This window comes from Poecile atricapillus, chromosome 2 (assembly GCF_030490865.1).
Source record: "Poecile atricapillus isolate bPoeAtr1 chromosome 2, bPoeAtr1.hap1, whole genome shotgun sequence".
In the NCBI taxonomy this organism is placed as follows: Eukaryota; Metazoa; Chordata; class Aves; order Passeriformes; family Paridae; genus Poecile; species Poecile atricapillus.
The window spans coordinates 21,301,918-21,316,106 of NC_081250.1; the positions used below are offsets into that span (position 1 = coordinate 21,301,918).

The 14,189-nt window shown below is 37.1% G+C and overlaps 1 protein-coding gene across 1 annotated transcript in view; it reads left to right on the forward strand.

Moving 5' to 3' along the window:
• ITGA8 (integrin subunit alpha 8) overlaps positions 1-14,189 on the forward strand; it is a 113,551-nt gene that overhangs the window by 79,357 nt on the left and 20,005 nt on the right. The window contains exons 26-27 of the mRNA XM_058833336.1: positions 4,508-4,633; positions 7,159-7,272. Coding sequence (XP_058689319.1) covers positions 4,508-4,633; positions 7,159-7,272 — 240 coding nt within the window. The remainder of the gene's footprint in view (positions 1-4,507; positions 4,634-7,158; positions 7,273-14,189) is intronic.

Consider the following 14,189-nt stretch of genomic DNA (forward strand, 5'->3'; position numbering starts at 1 on the left):
AACTTAAACAGACAGAACTACAGTACATACTTTAAAAGAGTAAAGAAAAATTTATGTCTACCAAATACAGTATGGCTAGAGTTTTGTGTTTCACCCAGGAGACCAAAGAGGCATTGGAACTCCACTTTTATTTAGTTTCTTTAGAGAAAGAAAAAGCAAATGAGTGATAGGAAACAGAAGATAGAAAGTGTCTCCATTTTACACCCAAGTATAGCAAGATTGGAGACAGGGATTTTTTTCTACATACCTTTTCTACCTAATTTTCACCCATTTTTCAAAAGTGGTGAGGAGGAAGAAGCTAAGGTGCGGCATTTGTACTTGCAAGCCTAGCTTTTCAAACTCAATGATCAGATCAGGTTGCAAGTACATGAAAAGGAGTTCAGCATCCTCCCACCCTAGCCACTCTATTCTGTTTAAGATTAAATTAAGAAGCTGGGTAGAATACTGCCACAGTTCTTGCTGACCTTATCAAGCAATGTATATTTTTTTTATTTTATTTATTTTATTTTTAGTATGTTCTTCCTTCTCCTACTTGAGAATGATTGCATCTGTTACATAAAAAGACTAAATTCTTGGGAAGCTTGTAAGAAATTTTCCTGTAGTAATGGTCCATCTGTTGTGACAGAATATGGCTTTAGATGCACAGTCATTATGGCAAGAAGTTAAATATCCTTTCCTTATTTCAGTTTTTCAAAGCATTGAATAGCATGAATACACAAATCAGGTTTCAAATATGTAATGCTTATCTATTACTTCAGATGGCAACAGAAAGCAGAGACACACTCCTTCAAGTTTTGTATAAACAACAAGATGCTTAGCTCAAATTTCCAAATAAGGCTAAGGACATTAAATGCCTGACTTGTCTTGAGTATCTGAACCTACCTCTCTTAGGGCACTGAGACATTTCCCCTTTGCAATTACTCAGATTGTTCTGTTTCAATCAAAGCAGTATATTCCTCCCCACTGCTGATTTTCTTGTCTTGTAGAAAAGTTTTCTTTGAGCTTCAAAGTCACACTTGGGAATACTTTGTTTAGGGACTTTTCTGTAGCTTATCTTTCTATGAAGGCAATGAGGGATGGGAAAGGATGATAAAATTATGAATCTTGAAAAAGGTGTAAAAAGGAGCAAAAGTACTTATCAAAGATACAGAATGAATTCCAGTGCAGAAGAACTCAGAACTCAGTACACTAGGACACTTCAATCTAGAAAAGAGGTGACTATGCACAAATATGATCCTCAAAATGAGTAGTGGCAGGAAGAGCGTGGGTGTGGATTGACTGTTCTCTGCCTCTTCCTGCACAAGAACTGGAACATCTAATGAAGCCTGGAGAGACAGATTCAAAACAAGCAAAAGGAAGTGATGGTTCATGGTGGCAGGTCTCAGGTATCTGGAACATATGGCCAAAAGGAAGCAGTCGGGGTTAAAAGTTTACAGGATTCTAAGAGGAAAGTAAACAAATTCCCAAAAGAGAAGTCCAGTGAAGATTAGTAAATGAACAAAAACTTCATATAGATAAGGAAGTCCCTGATCTGAAAACATATGGAAGCTGAAAATTATTAGGAGACTGTTTTGTATGCATGCCCCATTCTTACTTCCTTCTTATTCTTCCTAAAGGCAGCTGTGATGAGAAGAGGGCTCAGTTAGATTGCCTTCTGGCTTGAGAACATGTTCCTGATGTTGTTTTTTTTCTCAGAGACTGATGGCAAAAAGCATTTTTATAAAACCTGTATCTATAAATACCACTGTGGTAGAACACACAAACACACATGGCACATTCTCAATAGCTGAGCACTGCAGTACCACAAGTGAGGCATCTGTCAGGGAAGCAGTAAAATAGCAGCAAAAATCTACCACATGTATAAGGTACATCCAACATGAGTGGCAGGAGCTAACCCCTTCCAGAGGCACTGTCTCCTCATGCTGCAAAACTCACTACTGTGTTTAGGGCTTGGTCTTGGGACAAAGTAATACCATCCAATGCATTGCTCTTGAATGGTCACCAACCTCTCTTGTATAATTTTGTGTATAATCTAGTAATATAATACACTATATATAATATTGATGATATTATACATAATATTAAAATATGCAGAATGGAATGGAATGGAATGGAATGGAATGGAATGGAATAGAATAGAATAGAATAGAATAGAATAGAATAGAATAGAATAGAATAGAATAGAATAGAATAGAATAGAATAGAATAGAATAGAATAGAATAGAATAGAATAGAATAGAATAGAATATGTAATCTTTGTGTAAAAAAGTCCTGTTCCAGAACATTTCTGATGGAGTTACGCAATACAACAAAGGCCTGGCTAGAAAACGAGAAAAGCAAAACAGGGTTTTGAAATGAGAAGTGAGAAACTGGAGAGGTCTGGAAACCTGCTCAAAGTAATAATGCTCAGGAGAAGAAAGCTGTTGTAATGCAGTTAGGAAAAATGGTATGATCCCAAAAATGTACCCCCAAAAATGTAGAATTGTGATTTTCTTTCCCTTATCTTGTTCTCCCCAGTTCCCCTTACTGGTTGTGTAAATTCCTCCACCCCTTCCCCCTGCCTTGAAAAAGGGGTGCTTATCGATACCTCTTCCTCTTTCCCTCCTGCAACCTCACCCCGAAGGATCCCAAGAAATAAAGCTGTAACTGCCATCTCAGCAAAGGGAAAGAGCCTCATTTTTAGGTTCTTCTTTGACAAGCTAATCTATCTCCCCTGTCTCCCTGGCTGCTGCAGGGTGGACAGTAGTGGCAGAGAGGCAGGGGACTTTAGAAATTATAGCAGAAAGCAGTACAGTTTTCCATGGCAGGGAAACTGAGACAGTCCACTGTAGTTAAAGGAAGAGAGATCTTCTAAGATAAAGTATTGTGTGCTAAATATGTGGCATATAAAATAGCTACAGAGACAGATTGTACAGTTGAGCAATTCCATGTGACCAGCTCAAGAGGAATAAAATAATATCTTTAACCTGGACATCTAGGCCACTGGACAAATTCTGCTTTTAAATGGTTGCAGGAGACATGTGTTTTCCCTTAACTGCAAAGGGCTGTTTTCAAACCTTTGCTGAAACAATTCACTACTAAGATGCTAACACTCTAGGATCTATGAAAAAAGAAAAATCTTCTAGTATTCAAATTGATCTACATATATATCCATTGTGATAATATATTGAGGGCTTCTTTGCAGGCATTTTACTATATTGTGGGCTTTTCTTTAATTTGTCATCATTAAAGAAGTCTATATGCTGGTGGAAGAATTCTGGAAGGAGAGTTTGCACGTTACCACATTGAGAGGGAGATATTTACTAGCTACTTAAAGGCTCCCTTATTGCAAATAAACAATGCTAACCTCATAAAGCAACAGAAAAAAAAAAAAAAACAAAAGGAAAAAAAGAGGATTCTTTTTTTTTACATGGGTTTTCAACAGTTAATGAATTATATTATCTTTCTCTTTGTAGGATGCTTTTGACTGAAGATCTCAGACAATGTCAAATGTTTGTGCTCTGTTTATAGCATTCAAATTTTAATCAGATAAATGACACAAATTTTGCAAATCTACTACTACACAGCATTAGTGTGTGGAAGGTTTTGTGTGTTTATTGCTTCCCTTTAGTGCTACAACATTTATTAAAATTACAAACATTTTCTTTAGGATTTTGTTAAAGATATTTTGTGTTTAGAGGTTAAAGGGACTGATAAGAAGGATCTGATGTAGTGCTTTATAATTTGATGTCCTTAAGGAGTAGCTGTGGCTATATTTAGTTGAGTTCCTGTTGAGATCTTACTGTAAACTTCCATGTATATTTTGATTTTACATGATTGGATTGTTATGAATTAAAATGTATCTTTCCTTCTGCAGCAGTTGGCTCTAGGAGTTATTTAAGGCTTCATAAAAGAAGCCATAAATGCCCTGTATAGAAATTAAAGACAAACTGCCAACAAAAAGTAGTTTTCAATTGGAGAACAAAAATCTGTAAATACAAAGCTGAAGAGAATGCATTTTAATCTGAGATTAAAAATGAATAAGCTGTTGCATTATACAAAGTTGAGCTGTTAGCAAAACAAATCTGTAACGTATTTTTTATATGATCAAAAATTGTGTTGTTTGAAGTCAGACTTCCTTTTTTTTTCTAAAACTGATAAAATCATTATATTTCATTAGGCAGATTCCGATCTGAACTAATGACTAAACTACTGTGCAACAGCTCTGAATTTATCCTGTTATCTATATCAGAATTTACTCCTGACAGTCTAACAGAATTAAGTAAAGCAACCAAATTACATCAGTAAAAAGTGGAGAAAAATGTCTGCTGTAATTCCTATGACTGCACAATATTTTGCTGTGCTATTACTCACCATGCTCCTAGCTGAAGGCAGTGTATTCTCATGATTGTGCTGTTCAATTGAAAAAACACTGTTAATCCAAACTTCAGCACTTCTGAGATGGGAACAAATCTGTTAAAATCGTTCTATGTGTATGTCATTTCCATTCTCATTTCTCTCTTTGCAGTTTGCTGTTCCACAAGACACTCCTGAACTTGCTGCTTTTTTATATAATTCCACAATTTCTCATTACATCAGGAGAAGAGATGTCACAGTGGCAGAACCTCACAGGAAAAACACTGCAAAAATATTGGTGAGCTATCTAAAAGCTATGTACAGGGACTGTGCAGGGAAAGGTGAGACTCGCTACAGGCAAGGCAAATGGGACACTTATCGTATTTTTAACAATCCAGACAATGCTGGAGCAATAGCAATGCTGTCTCTCCTAGGAAAATAGTTTTGATTTCACAGTCTGGTACCTGAGTATTTGGACTTGGCTGTATTTTCAGAAGGTTTTTTTTTCCACTCCTGCATTCAAAGTGCCATCCTTAGCATACTTCAGCACTGTAGGGGTCAGCTGCCCTTGGCTAAAGGCAACATGCAAATTCAGTGACCTTGAGATCAGTCAAGGGATTCACATAGTCAGTGCTTTCAATCTATTTTTATGAACCTTGGGCAGAGTTTCTTTCATGCTGCCCAGTCTATTGTTAAGCTGTTTACTGCAAACTCGTGCTTGAATTCCTTGACCTCACTAGAATTTGGAAGCAAAGAGCCTCACAAACTAAGTCTTCTGGAGTAATAGAATAATTATTGCTTCTGAAAGTTAATTTGGCAATTTTTATAACAGGAAGAGAATCTGAAAGTAACGAAAACTTTATCGTTATTAAGAACAAAATCACAGATCAACCCATTTTAAATAATAGTCACAGTTGATTTCTTTGCCATTCATTCATCAATCCAGTACCCTAGGAAGAATCTGATTCCACCGGGTCTGAATGAAAGGACTTTCAAAGACATACCAGTCAATATCACAGAACACTTAGTCCATTCTTCAGTGATATCTTAATTTTCAGTCATCTTTCTGAGTGACTAGGCTTATAGGCTGCCAACATAAAAATGACTGCAGCAACTGGAAGTGGTTAACAAAGTTCTGAAGTATGCAGTGTGTCTGCAATTTAAAATATTAAGCAGAGAATTTTCAGCAGATTGATGTAGGTGGATCAAACATATTTAGTGGGGTACTCAGTAATATGAAATTGGCACTTTGATGAGCAGTCTTCTAGTAAAATATGCTTTTGATCAGTACAAATTAGGATAGGATTGGATGCAGAGCTTACCACTGGTTATGTAGCAAGGCTTTTCCAGGGTGAGCATGAAAAAGCAGTGTCATTAGTTCAGTTAGAAGGTCTCCCAATTCTGAGTGCCTTCAGCATTAGTTCCTGCTGATGCATATTTTTTTAAAATTTATTTTACACATTTGAAGCATGTATGGAAAATGAATGTTACTCTGGAAAAACTGATTGGCCAAAGATAATTCTTTGTTAAAAAGTGAAATATTTTGTGGAAATTTTAAGTTATTTTCATTTTCATCAAAGCATTTTCACAGAGAGACAAAATGTTCTGAAAACCTCTTATTCTATTTATACTGTTGATTAAACATTTGGTTTCTTTTCCATTAGTTCCAATGTTACATTGTTCTGAAAATCACTATAGGCTAAATGCATTACTAAGAAAAACAGAAGTATGCGCTCAGGTCCTAAAATGTCAGCCAAAAATAGACTTTTTTGCATACTAATGATTTATTTTGCTAATGTGTGTTTTGGCCACTATGATTAATGAAAACAAGTCTTCTCCTTCCTGCAGATTAATAAATCTGTTTGGAGGATGTTTAAAGCCAAATAAACAGATACTTTAAAATATTCATTTTAAAGAAAAAGTTTATAGTTGCAAGTTCCAGGGTTTACAATTTCATTTACAGGCAGATATAGAAAGCAGCAATTAAGCATACAGCTGCTTATCCTCCAATAAGACAGAGACTTGTGGGGAAAGCTGTCTCTAAAGATACAGGTTTCCTTAAGGGTGTTTTCAGATCTGCTACATGCATCACCATCTCATTTCCTGAAGATTGGGTATTGGTAGTGCATTCTCACTCTCACTAGGGAATATACTTACTTGTGAAAACTTAGCTTTTCTTCTGAGGTCACAAGGCCTTCTGTCATGGGAGGGATTCTCTGCTTTGTTATAAAAATAGGAAACAATTAAAACCTCAACCTTCCCCTGAGTAAAACAAAACTCTTCAGATAAAACCTATTTGTATATACAGAATTTTTTTTTTTCCATAAACATTTAATCATTTTTTAGGAGATCTTTTTTCCTTTTTCTTCCCTAAACAACCACATCATTTCTGTGGTTACACCATGAGACTCTGCCCATTCCCTTCAGTGGCTCCCAGTCAGCTTTTAACCTTTAGTGTGACATTCTTCTGGCAGATTTAGGAGTAGATAGTTTTGAGTTGCAGTGCTTGGCTTTTGCCTTCAACCTTGTGTATGAGCCAAAATCACTGCTCATCAGAAATGTTTCATGGACAGTAAGTTTCAAATAAAGCAACTAATGAATCTCAGCAAATGTTCTGGCTGCTATGATGTAAATATCAGTGGGAAAACCAGGAGAGTTAGAAAAGGGGAACAATTTAGGGATATAAATAAACAATGCATAGAGAACAGGAAAAAAGTACTTAGCTCTTTAATGAAAAGTTGATTTGTTTTTGCTTATATATGGCATTTGAAAATTATTTTGTTTGCAAAGCATAAGTATGACTTGCCTTTACTTTTTACTCAGAACTGTACAAATGTGAAGTGTGTCCTAATTTCGTGTGCTGTGGGACAGCTGGAAAGAGGAAAGAGTGCTGCACTAAAAATCAGGTCCCGGCTCTGGGCACAAACATTCCTGGAGGTAATGCACACAAACATCTCTTTCTATACACATATGAAAATATATTTTATTTGACCAGATATTTAAAAATAAAAATTATTTAATTAAATGGGGCAAATGTAAATACTTTCTGCTAACACTTTTTTTGAGGATAACATCTCACTGGTTCCTGTCCAGGTGTTTTGGATGCTGCTTACTTTTTTTTTTTCTTGCTATCACTCCTTCCCAAATTTATGTCCTGAATCCTACTTGAAGATTACAAGATTATTTTTAAGTACCTTTCCTGGCTTTGTTTCTGCTTTTCTGGACTGGCCCAAATGTTCTGCATTAATAACCTTTTTCCCAATGGAAGGCTTTTCTTGTAGCTTAACAGTGTATCATGTACACACTCTGTCCAGTTTAAAAATTCGTTCTCTATTAATCTAGGGAAGAGTAGTATGCATCAAGCTCATATGATACGTGACACTTATGTAGTGACAATCTGTCTTACTACTAAAAGAACGGACAGTTCTTTAGACAATGGAAAAAAAATAAAAATTCTCTTTGTAAATTCTTGCATTTCCAAATTCTGCTCTCAGAATTATATTCACACTGCATAAAGTGACCTGTTGTAGTAAGCAGAGAGGAGGGCCACAAAGATGACTGGAAGAATCAAACACTTCTGTGAGGAAAGGCTGAGACAGCTGGAGTTGCTTAGCCTGAAGAAGAGAAGGCTACAGGAAGACCTTATAGCACCCTCCAGTACTTTAAGGGGTCTTCTGAGAAAGATGGGAACCAATCTTTTAGCATGTTGTGACAGGACAAAGGGTAATGGTTTTCAGCTAAAAGAAGATCTATTTAGATTAGATGCAAGAAAGAAGTTTTTCACAATGAGGGTGGTGAAATGTTGGAACAGGTTGCCCAGAGAGGTTGCAGATGCCCCATCCCGGGAAACATTCAAGGTCAGATTGGACAGGGCTCTGAGCAGCCTGGACTAATTGAAGATGACCAGGCTTATGGCAGGCAGATGACTTTTAAAGTTCCCTTCCAACCCAAATTATTATATGATTTTGTAAGGCAGAGGGATTTTACTGTGAGCTATTACCTCACAGCTGGCTGTGTGTCTGTATTTACTGTGTAGTAGTCATACCCATAATACTGGAAATTACACTGAGAAATTTATAATTCAGTTTGCTTTTATTAAGAAATACCTGCATCTCCTATCTTGATCAAGCTGATTTATTATCAGTTTCTTCCTCAAGGAATTTAGAATTTCCCAGTCTTTCTATCTGGAATTCAAGAACCTTCCTGCATTCCCTATAGATGTGGGAGAAGAATTCTTTATATGCAGGGTACCTCTTACCCTAGCAAGAGAAGAATTGAGGATCTTCAGTTTACAGCTTTAAATTAAGCTCCTCACACCTTTTAAGTTAATTTCTCCCGTCCCTCAAATTTGAAAGTAGACAAAAGAAATTCATCCTCACTCGCTTTCCTGGAGAAATGAGAGCAGATAGGGTAATACTTCCAGAAATTTAAATTCCAGCTCAGTAGCTAACCACCTTTGCTCCAAATCTATAATGGGTGCAAACTTTTGGGAGGTTATTGGTCTCCCTTGACATACAGGACTAGGTCAGTGGTTGCTCAAAAGAATTAGGTGAAAGGGTTTTCTACCTATCTGCTAGGACACCAGGTCACATTGTGTTTCTTCTCCAAGAGCTGTTATAGGACCACTATGACTGAAGAGCACTTATGTTCTGTCCTCACTATCTGGCCTTGCATGAAGAAAAGAGATTTCTGTCTCGCTCGGTAACAAAGGACATCCTTTCAGATACTAAGTGACCTAATTCCTGATTTGTCAGTGCATTTTCTTTCTATGAACAATCAATCCCAAGAAACTTTCATGTCCTTCAGTTCCATTAGCACAAAATGCTGTGAAGAGGAAGCATATTTAACAAATCTTACATATGTCTAGATACTCTAGACTGGATGTACCTCATTTAGGTTTGCTGAGTGAGTCATCTGCTAGTGCAAAAAAAAAGACAAGGTCTGGTTCAAATTTAAGCCCAAAAGCATGACAGCTTGGATGTCTCTTTGTCTTTTCAAATCTGGGGATTAGGATGGACATCATCTGGTGCAAGCTTTTGCAAAGGACAGAAAATGCCAGTATGTAAACATCTCTACAGCTATAGAAAAAAACATACCTGTTGGGAAATAGAATGGGAATTTGATTCCAGTTTTTTCCAATTCCATTAAGAGACTGCTGAACAAGCTCACACAGGCTAGTCCCTGTTAAGTTCAGGTAAGAACTTCACTGCACTGGTTCTCTGTTCATAACACACAGAGACAGGCAGAGAGGCAGAGATCTTATCCTTGACTGGAACAATGTGTGACAATTTTGAACACTGCAGTGGGCAAGCAATAACACAGAGGATCGTCATCATTTTCTTCACCAAGAAAAAGATAAAGCTCCTTTAGCTACCTTTTTACTGGGAACTGAGCCTGATGTATTCCAGATCCAGTCAAGTCTTCCTCCTCATAATTCTGCTAGTGAAATATAATTAACTCTGTAAGTGGCAAAAAGAAAGTCTTGTGAAAAAATCCTGTGCACAGATCTTTAGATGAAGTTTCTAGGCTATTTACAGCTATTTCAGTGGAAATTGGCCTCATTAGGATTTTCCTAGGTCTAGATTAGTATATATCACGAACTATCTGTAAGAGATTAAAGTTAAACAAAATTAATGAGAAACAGTTTCCCTGAGTTTTTGACTGTGACAGAAAATGTGTAACAATTGAAATAAACTAGCTACAGAAGACACAAAATCTCCTTTTTTGTGTGACTCTTAGTAAAAACAGAATCTTTTTCTGTGGTGTAACCTTAGTCAGCCTGACTTAGGTTCAGAACAAGTATAACTACATGAAATTCAGTGGCATATTTAATGCAAGAACAGTGGAACTCATTTTATGTTATATTAGTCATCTGAAAGTTAGATGCCAAAGCTGGTTGCTAGCTCTCTAGACAGTGACAAGACAGAAAGGTATCTTCAGAGGATGCATTATCCAGCTGATTTGAAACATCTCTGTCTGATCTGGATGGGGACAAGGGTCAGAGCTGGGCCTTGGGACACGGGTGTGTGCAAACACACTGAGCAATGCCAGTGCTGCAGTCCCTTTAGTTCCTGCTTGTGGGCAGGGACATGGATGAGCCATCCTGTAGATTCACTGGGTGGAAAGACCTCATGGGAAACACTCCTACCAGAACATCTTCTGCTTACTCCACTGGCTTTACATATCCTTGCTATCAAACAGGGCTTTTTATGAGCTGTGATTTCACCTTTTTCCTGTAAACATTTCTGTGTCCTTTGAATAGTAACTTGCAAGCCTTGTTAAGAATCAGAAAAACTTTACTCAAAGCAACAGCATTTTTTCCTAAGTAGAAAAAGGTAGCTTCCAGAGAACTGTTGCATCCCCCCATTTATATCTAATTAGCTGCCAGAATAATATGATCCCTATTTTTCACATGCAAACTTGGAGACAGTAAATAGTGTCCTAGGGTCTGGTTGTCTTCCTTCCACTCATCTCAAAACAGTTCCCTTTTTCACAGCCCCTTTTAAAATTAACAGTTATACAGCCATCCCATAAAAGAGTGTAGAACATAGTTTCCTAAAAAGGGCATAATCTGCTCTTAGTAAATCTGCAACTGTTGTTAACTAGGCTGAAATCTGCAGATTCAAATTGAGGATTAAAATGCAGTCAAAATAATGAGGATGACATGATTGTGAACCAGGAAGGACTGTTCAAAGGCCAGACTGAACCCCACTGTCATGCTTTTGTAAGGAAACTAAGGGTAAAAGTCTCTAGAGAAGCATTGCAACCTCTTTTGCACATTCAGTCAGTATAAAAGTTTTCATATGCCAAAGAAATCAGAATAATGGTGACATACAACATTCCTCAACTGTGTTATAATCTAAATGAAGACATGATGATTTGCAGAAGAAATTTTTTGTGCTCATTAAAGCCGAGAACACAGTGTCATTATATATTTTCTTCTTATAGATATGCTAATGCAAACCTGAGAAGGATTTTATTGGAAGTGATTGATTTATGCAAGGATGAAATAATGAATGTTTTTCATCTAAGTTATATGGGCCAACATGTGTATTTTGTTGCCACAAAAGACCTGTCATGTATTGAGTGACTCCTTCCTCTTCCACTTTGTTTAACTGACAACAGCTGACCCTTTTGTCTCTTGACAGTTGTAACCTGTCACCTTAAAACCCAAACTCCCATAACAAATAACAGTTAAATGACGTGCAGTGATTTGACACGTTTGAATAAATAAAGCAGCCCAAATTTCCCAACCAGCCTACAAAGATAGAGACAGACATTGTGCAAAGGCCAAGAAGAATCACATACTTTTTTGGATTAACTTCAAAGTCTGGCTGTATGAACCCTCTAGTAAAGCTGACTTTTGGATTCAGACTTGCTGATCAGGCAAATAACAGCCTGATTCATTCAAAACAGAAACAACCTTACATGGTTATGTTATGTTGTGTTCTGATGGGGTTCTATTATGTCCCCTTTTGTCTAATCATATTTCTGAGTCATCTGAGGGAGACCCAAGGGGATCTGATCTAGTATTCTTTGAATGGATGGATACTTTTAAATATAAGACTCAGGAGTTGTCTAGTAAAACATCTGTTTTGAAAATGCATTTCTAAGTGATGAATCTGTATAATCTGTCTGGTTTGTGACAACCTTCAGGCTCCAAGCTCCTTGGAACTTAAAACACTGTGGGATATGGACTGTGGGATATGGAACTCAGTACTTTCTTAGCTACTATTTCATCCTGTATGGAAAATTTCTCATAATGATACCAATCTCCTTCTGGGAGAACTAGGGGATGCAGTAATGTACAAAAACCACAGAGGATGTATGAGGTTCCCAAGAAGTCTGAAGTTTATTGTATTTTATTGTAATGTTATTGAATATAATTGTATTGTTTCTCTTGACTTTTTGACAGTTCCAGATATGTGAATTTGGCACTCCTGATTGTATGAACTTTAATAGTTAGAAGGGAGAAAAATCTAGTTTTAATCAGAAAAAGTTGAAAAGCAAGAGAAGCACCACTGCATGTGGGTGCTCTCTTGGTACCCAAAGTCATATTTTGGCTTCTCTGTTAAATATTACCTCAGTGTTTCTGAATGTGCACTGATACTGTTTCTTTTTAGATGCCTAAAAATGGAAATATGTGCTTGGCATATTAACAATGATGTGTGCTGCAACACTCATATTTTAGCTGCCTGACCCCAGACTGGTATCCAAAACCTGAACTTAAATACCTAGGCTCCCTGTTCAGCACATGGAGAAAATGAGATACCTCAGACAAAGTGACTTGCATTAACTGTCAGGTTGGTGCATGAGGGCTGTTATCAGGAGGATAGGAACCCAAATCTGGAGTTAGTGGGAATATGTTCACCCTCTCTGGACACAGAATCCGATAATAGTTTGTAGGGTACCTATAGAATTAGTTAAAAGACTTTAAGAGGACTTGGTTTATTCCATATTAATTGCCAGAAGCAAGAGCTGGCAGTCCAATGACTAGAGAATTCAGGACTGGAAGACACAAATTCAATTCAAACTCAGCTTAAGAGGCCTCAGATCCCTGCTTTTTAAAATGATGGTGTTGTCTTCTGCTGAAGCTGCACCAAGAATATAAAAAGAAATTGAGAGGTCTGGAAGGATATAGAAAATGACAAAGACCATGATGTAATACCTTGTTGGTTTGGACCATCAACTACAAGTTCTTCCAGTCCTGGCATCCACCTTTGCCTCCATTGCCTGGAATCTGGAGCTGTCACCACTGTTAGAGTGCATGTTCTAATGAAAAGTTTTGTTAAGAATTTCTGTATTTTGTCACTGGTGAACTCTGAGCCTCTTTAGTGTGGTAGAAGTTCTCTAAGCCAGGTAATGCTTTTGTGGTAAGGATTCGGTTCAGCTACACAAAGGCCATTAGAGGAAGAATGCAGATAGCCTGTGCAGTGGGACCACGCATGTGTTGGCAGAGGCTTGGGGATCAGAACAGAGGTGAACTGGTGGAGGTGATGTGAAACAGGTGAGAGGTCCTCTTGTATAAGGTCCTTTATTTGTTCACTTTTCCTCCTCTCATCTTTACTATGGCAGTAAGTGGAATATGACCCCAAGGAATAATAATTTCTGTCCTCAGCATCCTCCAGCACAGAACCTCTTTCTATGTCCAGTGGAAAACATCTCAGTCAAGTGAAAATTGCTTAGTATTTTCAAATAATTCTGCAGCCAACCTAAATTCCCTGTGTGTGGATGGAAGTGGGGAAACAGAAACATTAGTGAGAGAGAGAGAGAGATCTTGTGCCCTCATTCATTGCCATATATAAACCATAGATGAAAGTTTAAGTAGATTATTTTAATTCAAACTGAGAATTAAAAGCTAAGAATTTGATGCACTGACCTTCAAGGCACGTATAATAACAAAAGGAGGAAATCATCAGCAAAATTTTCAGTTGCATGAAAAAAACTGTTGTTATTTGAAAAAAACAAAATAAATAAAACCCAAAACTTTGGTTGTGGCCAAAAATACAATATTATACTGGATTTCATTGTTTATGTGGAATGAAGGCTGGAAAGAAAGACATTTGCATGGGGCTGAACTAACTGGAGGTCTTTGGGGTGTGGGCTAATTTTGTTTTCTTTCATTTTTATTTAAAATATTTTCAGTGTTAGCAAGAGCAGAACATGAGACTCTTCCTAGATGTGCTACAGTATAGGTAATGTTAGGTATATGAAGAAACAAACATCTTAGATTGATAACCATTATAATCTGTTTATTGACATCTTCTGGAATCACAATAAAATAGCTGCCTCTATTATAACTTCAAATGGGCTGTAAAATGAATGTAAAAAATACAGTATGTGAAGTGCAAGAA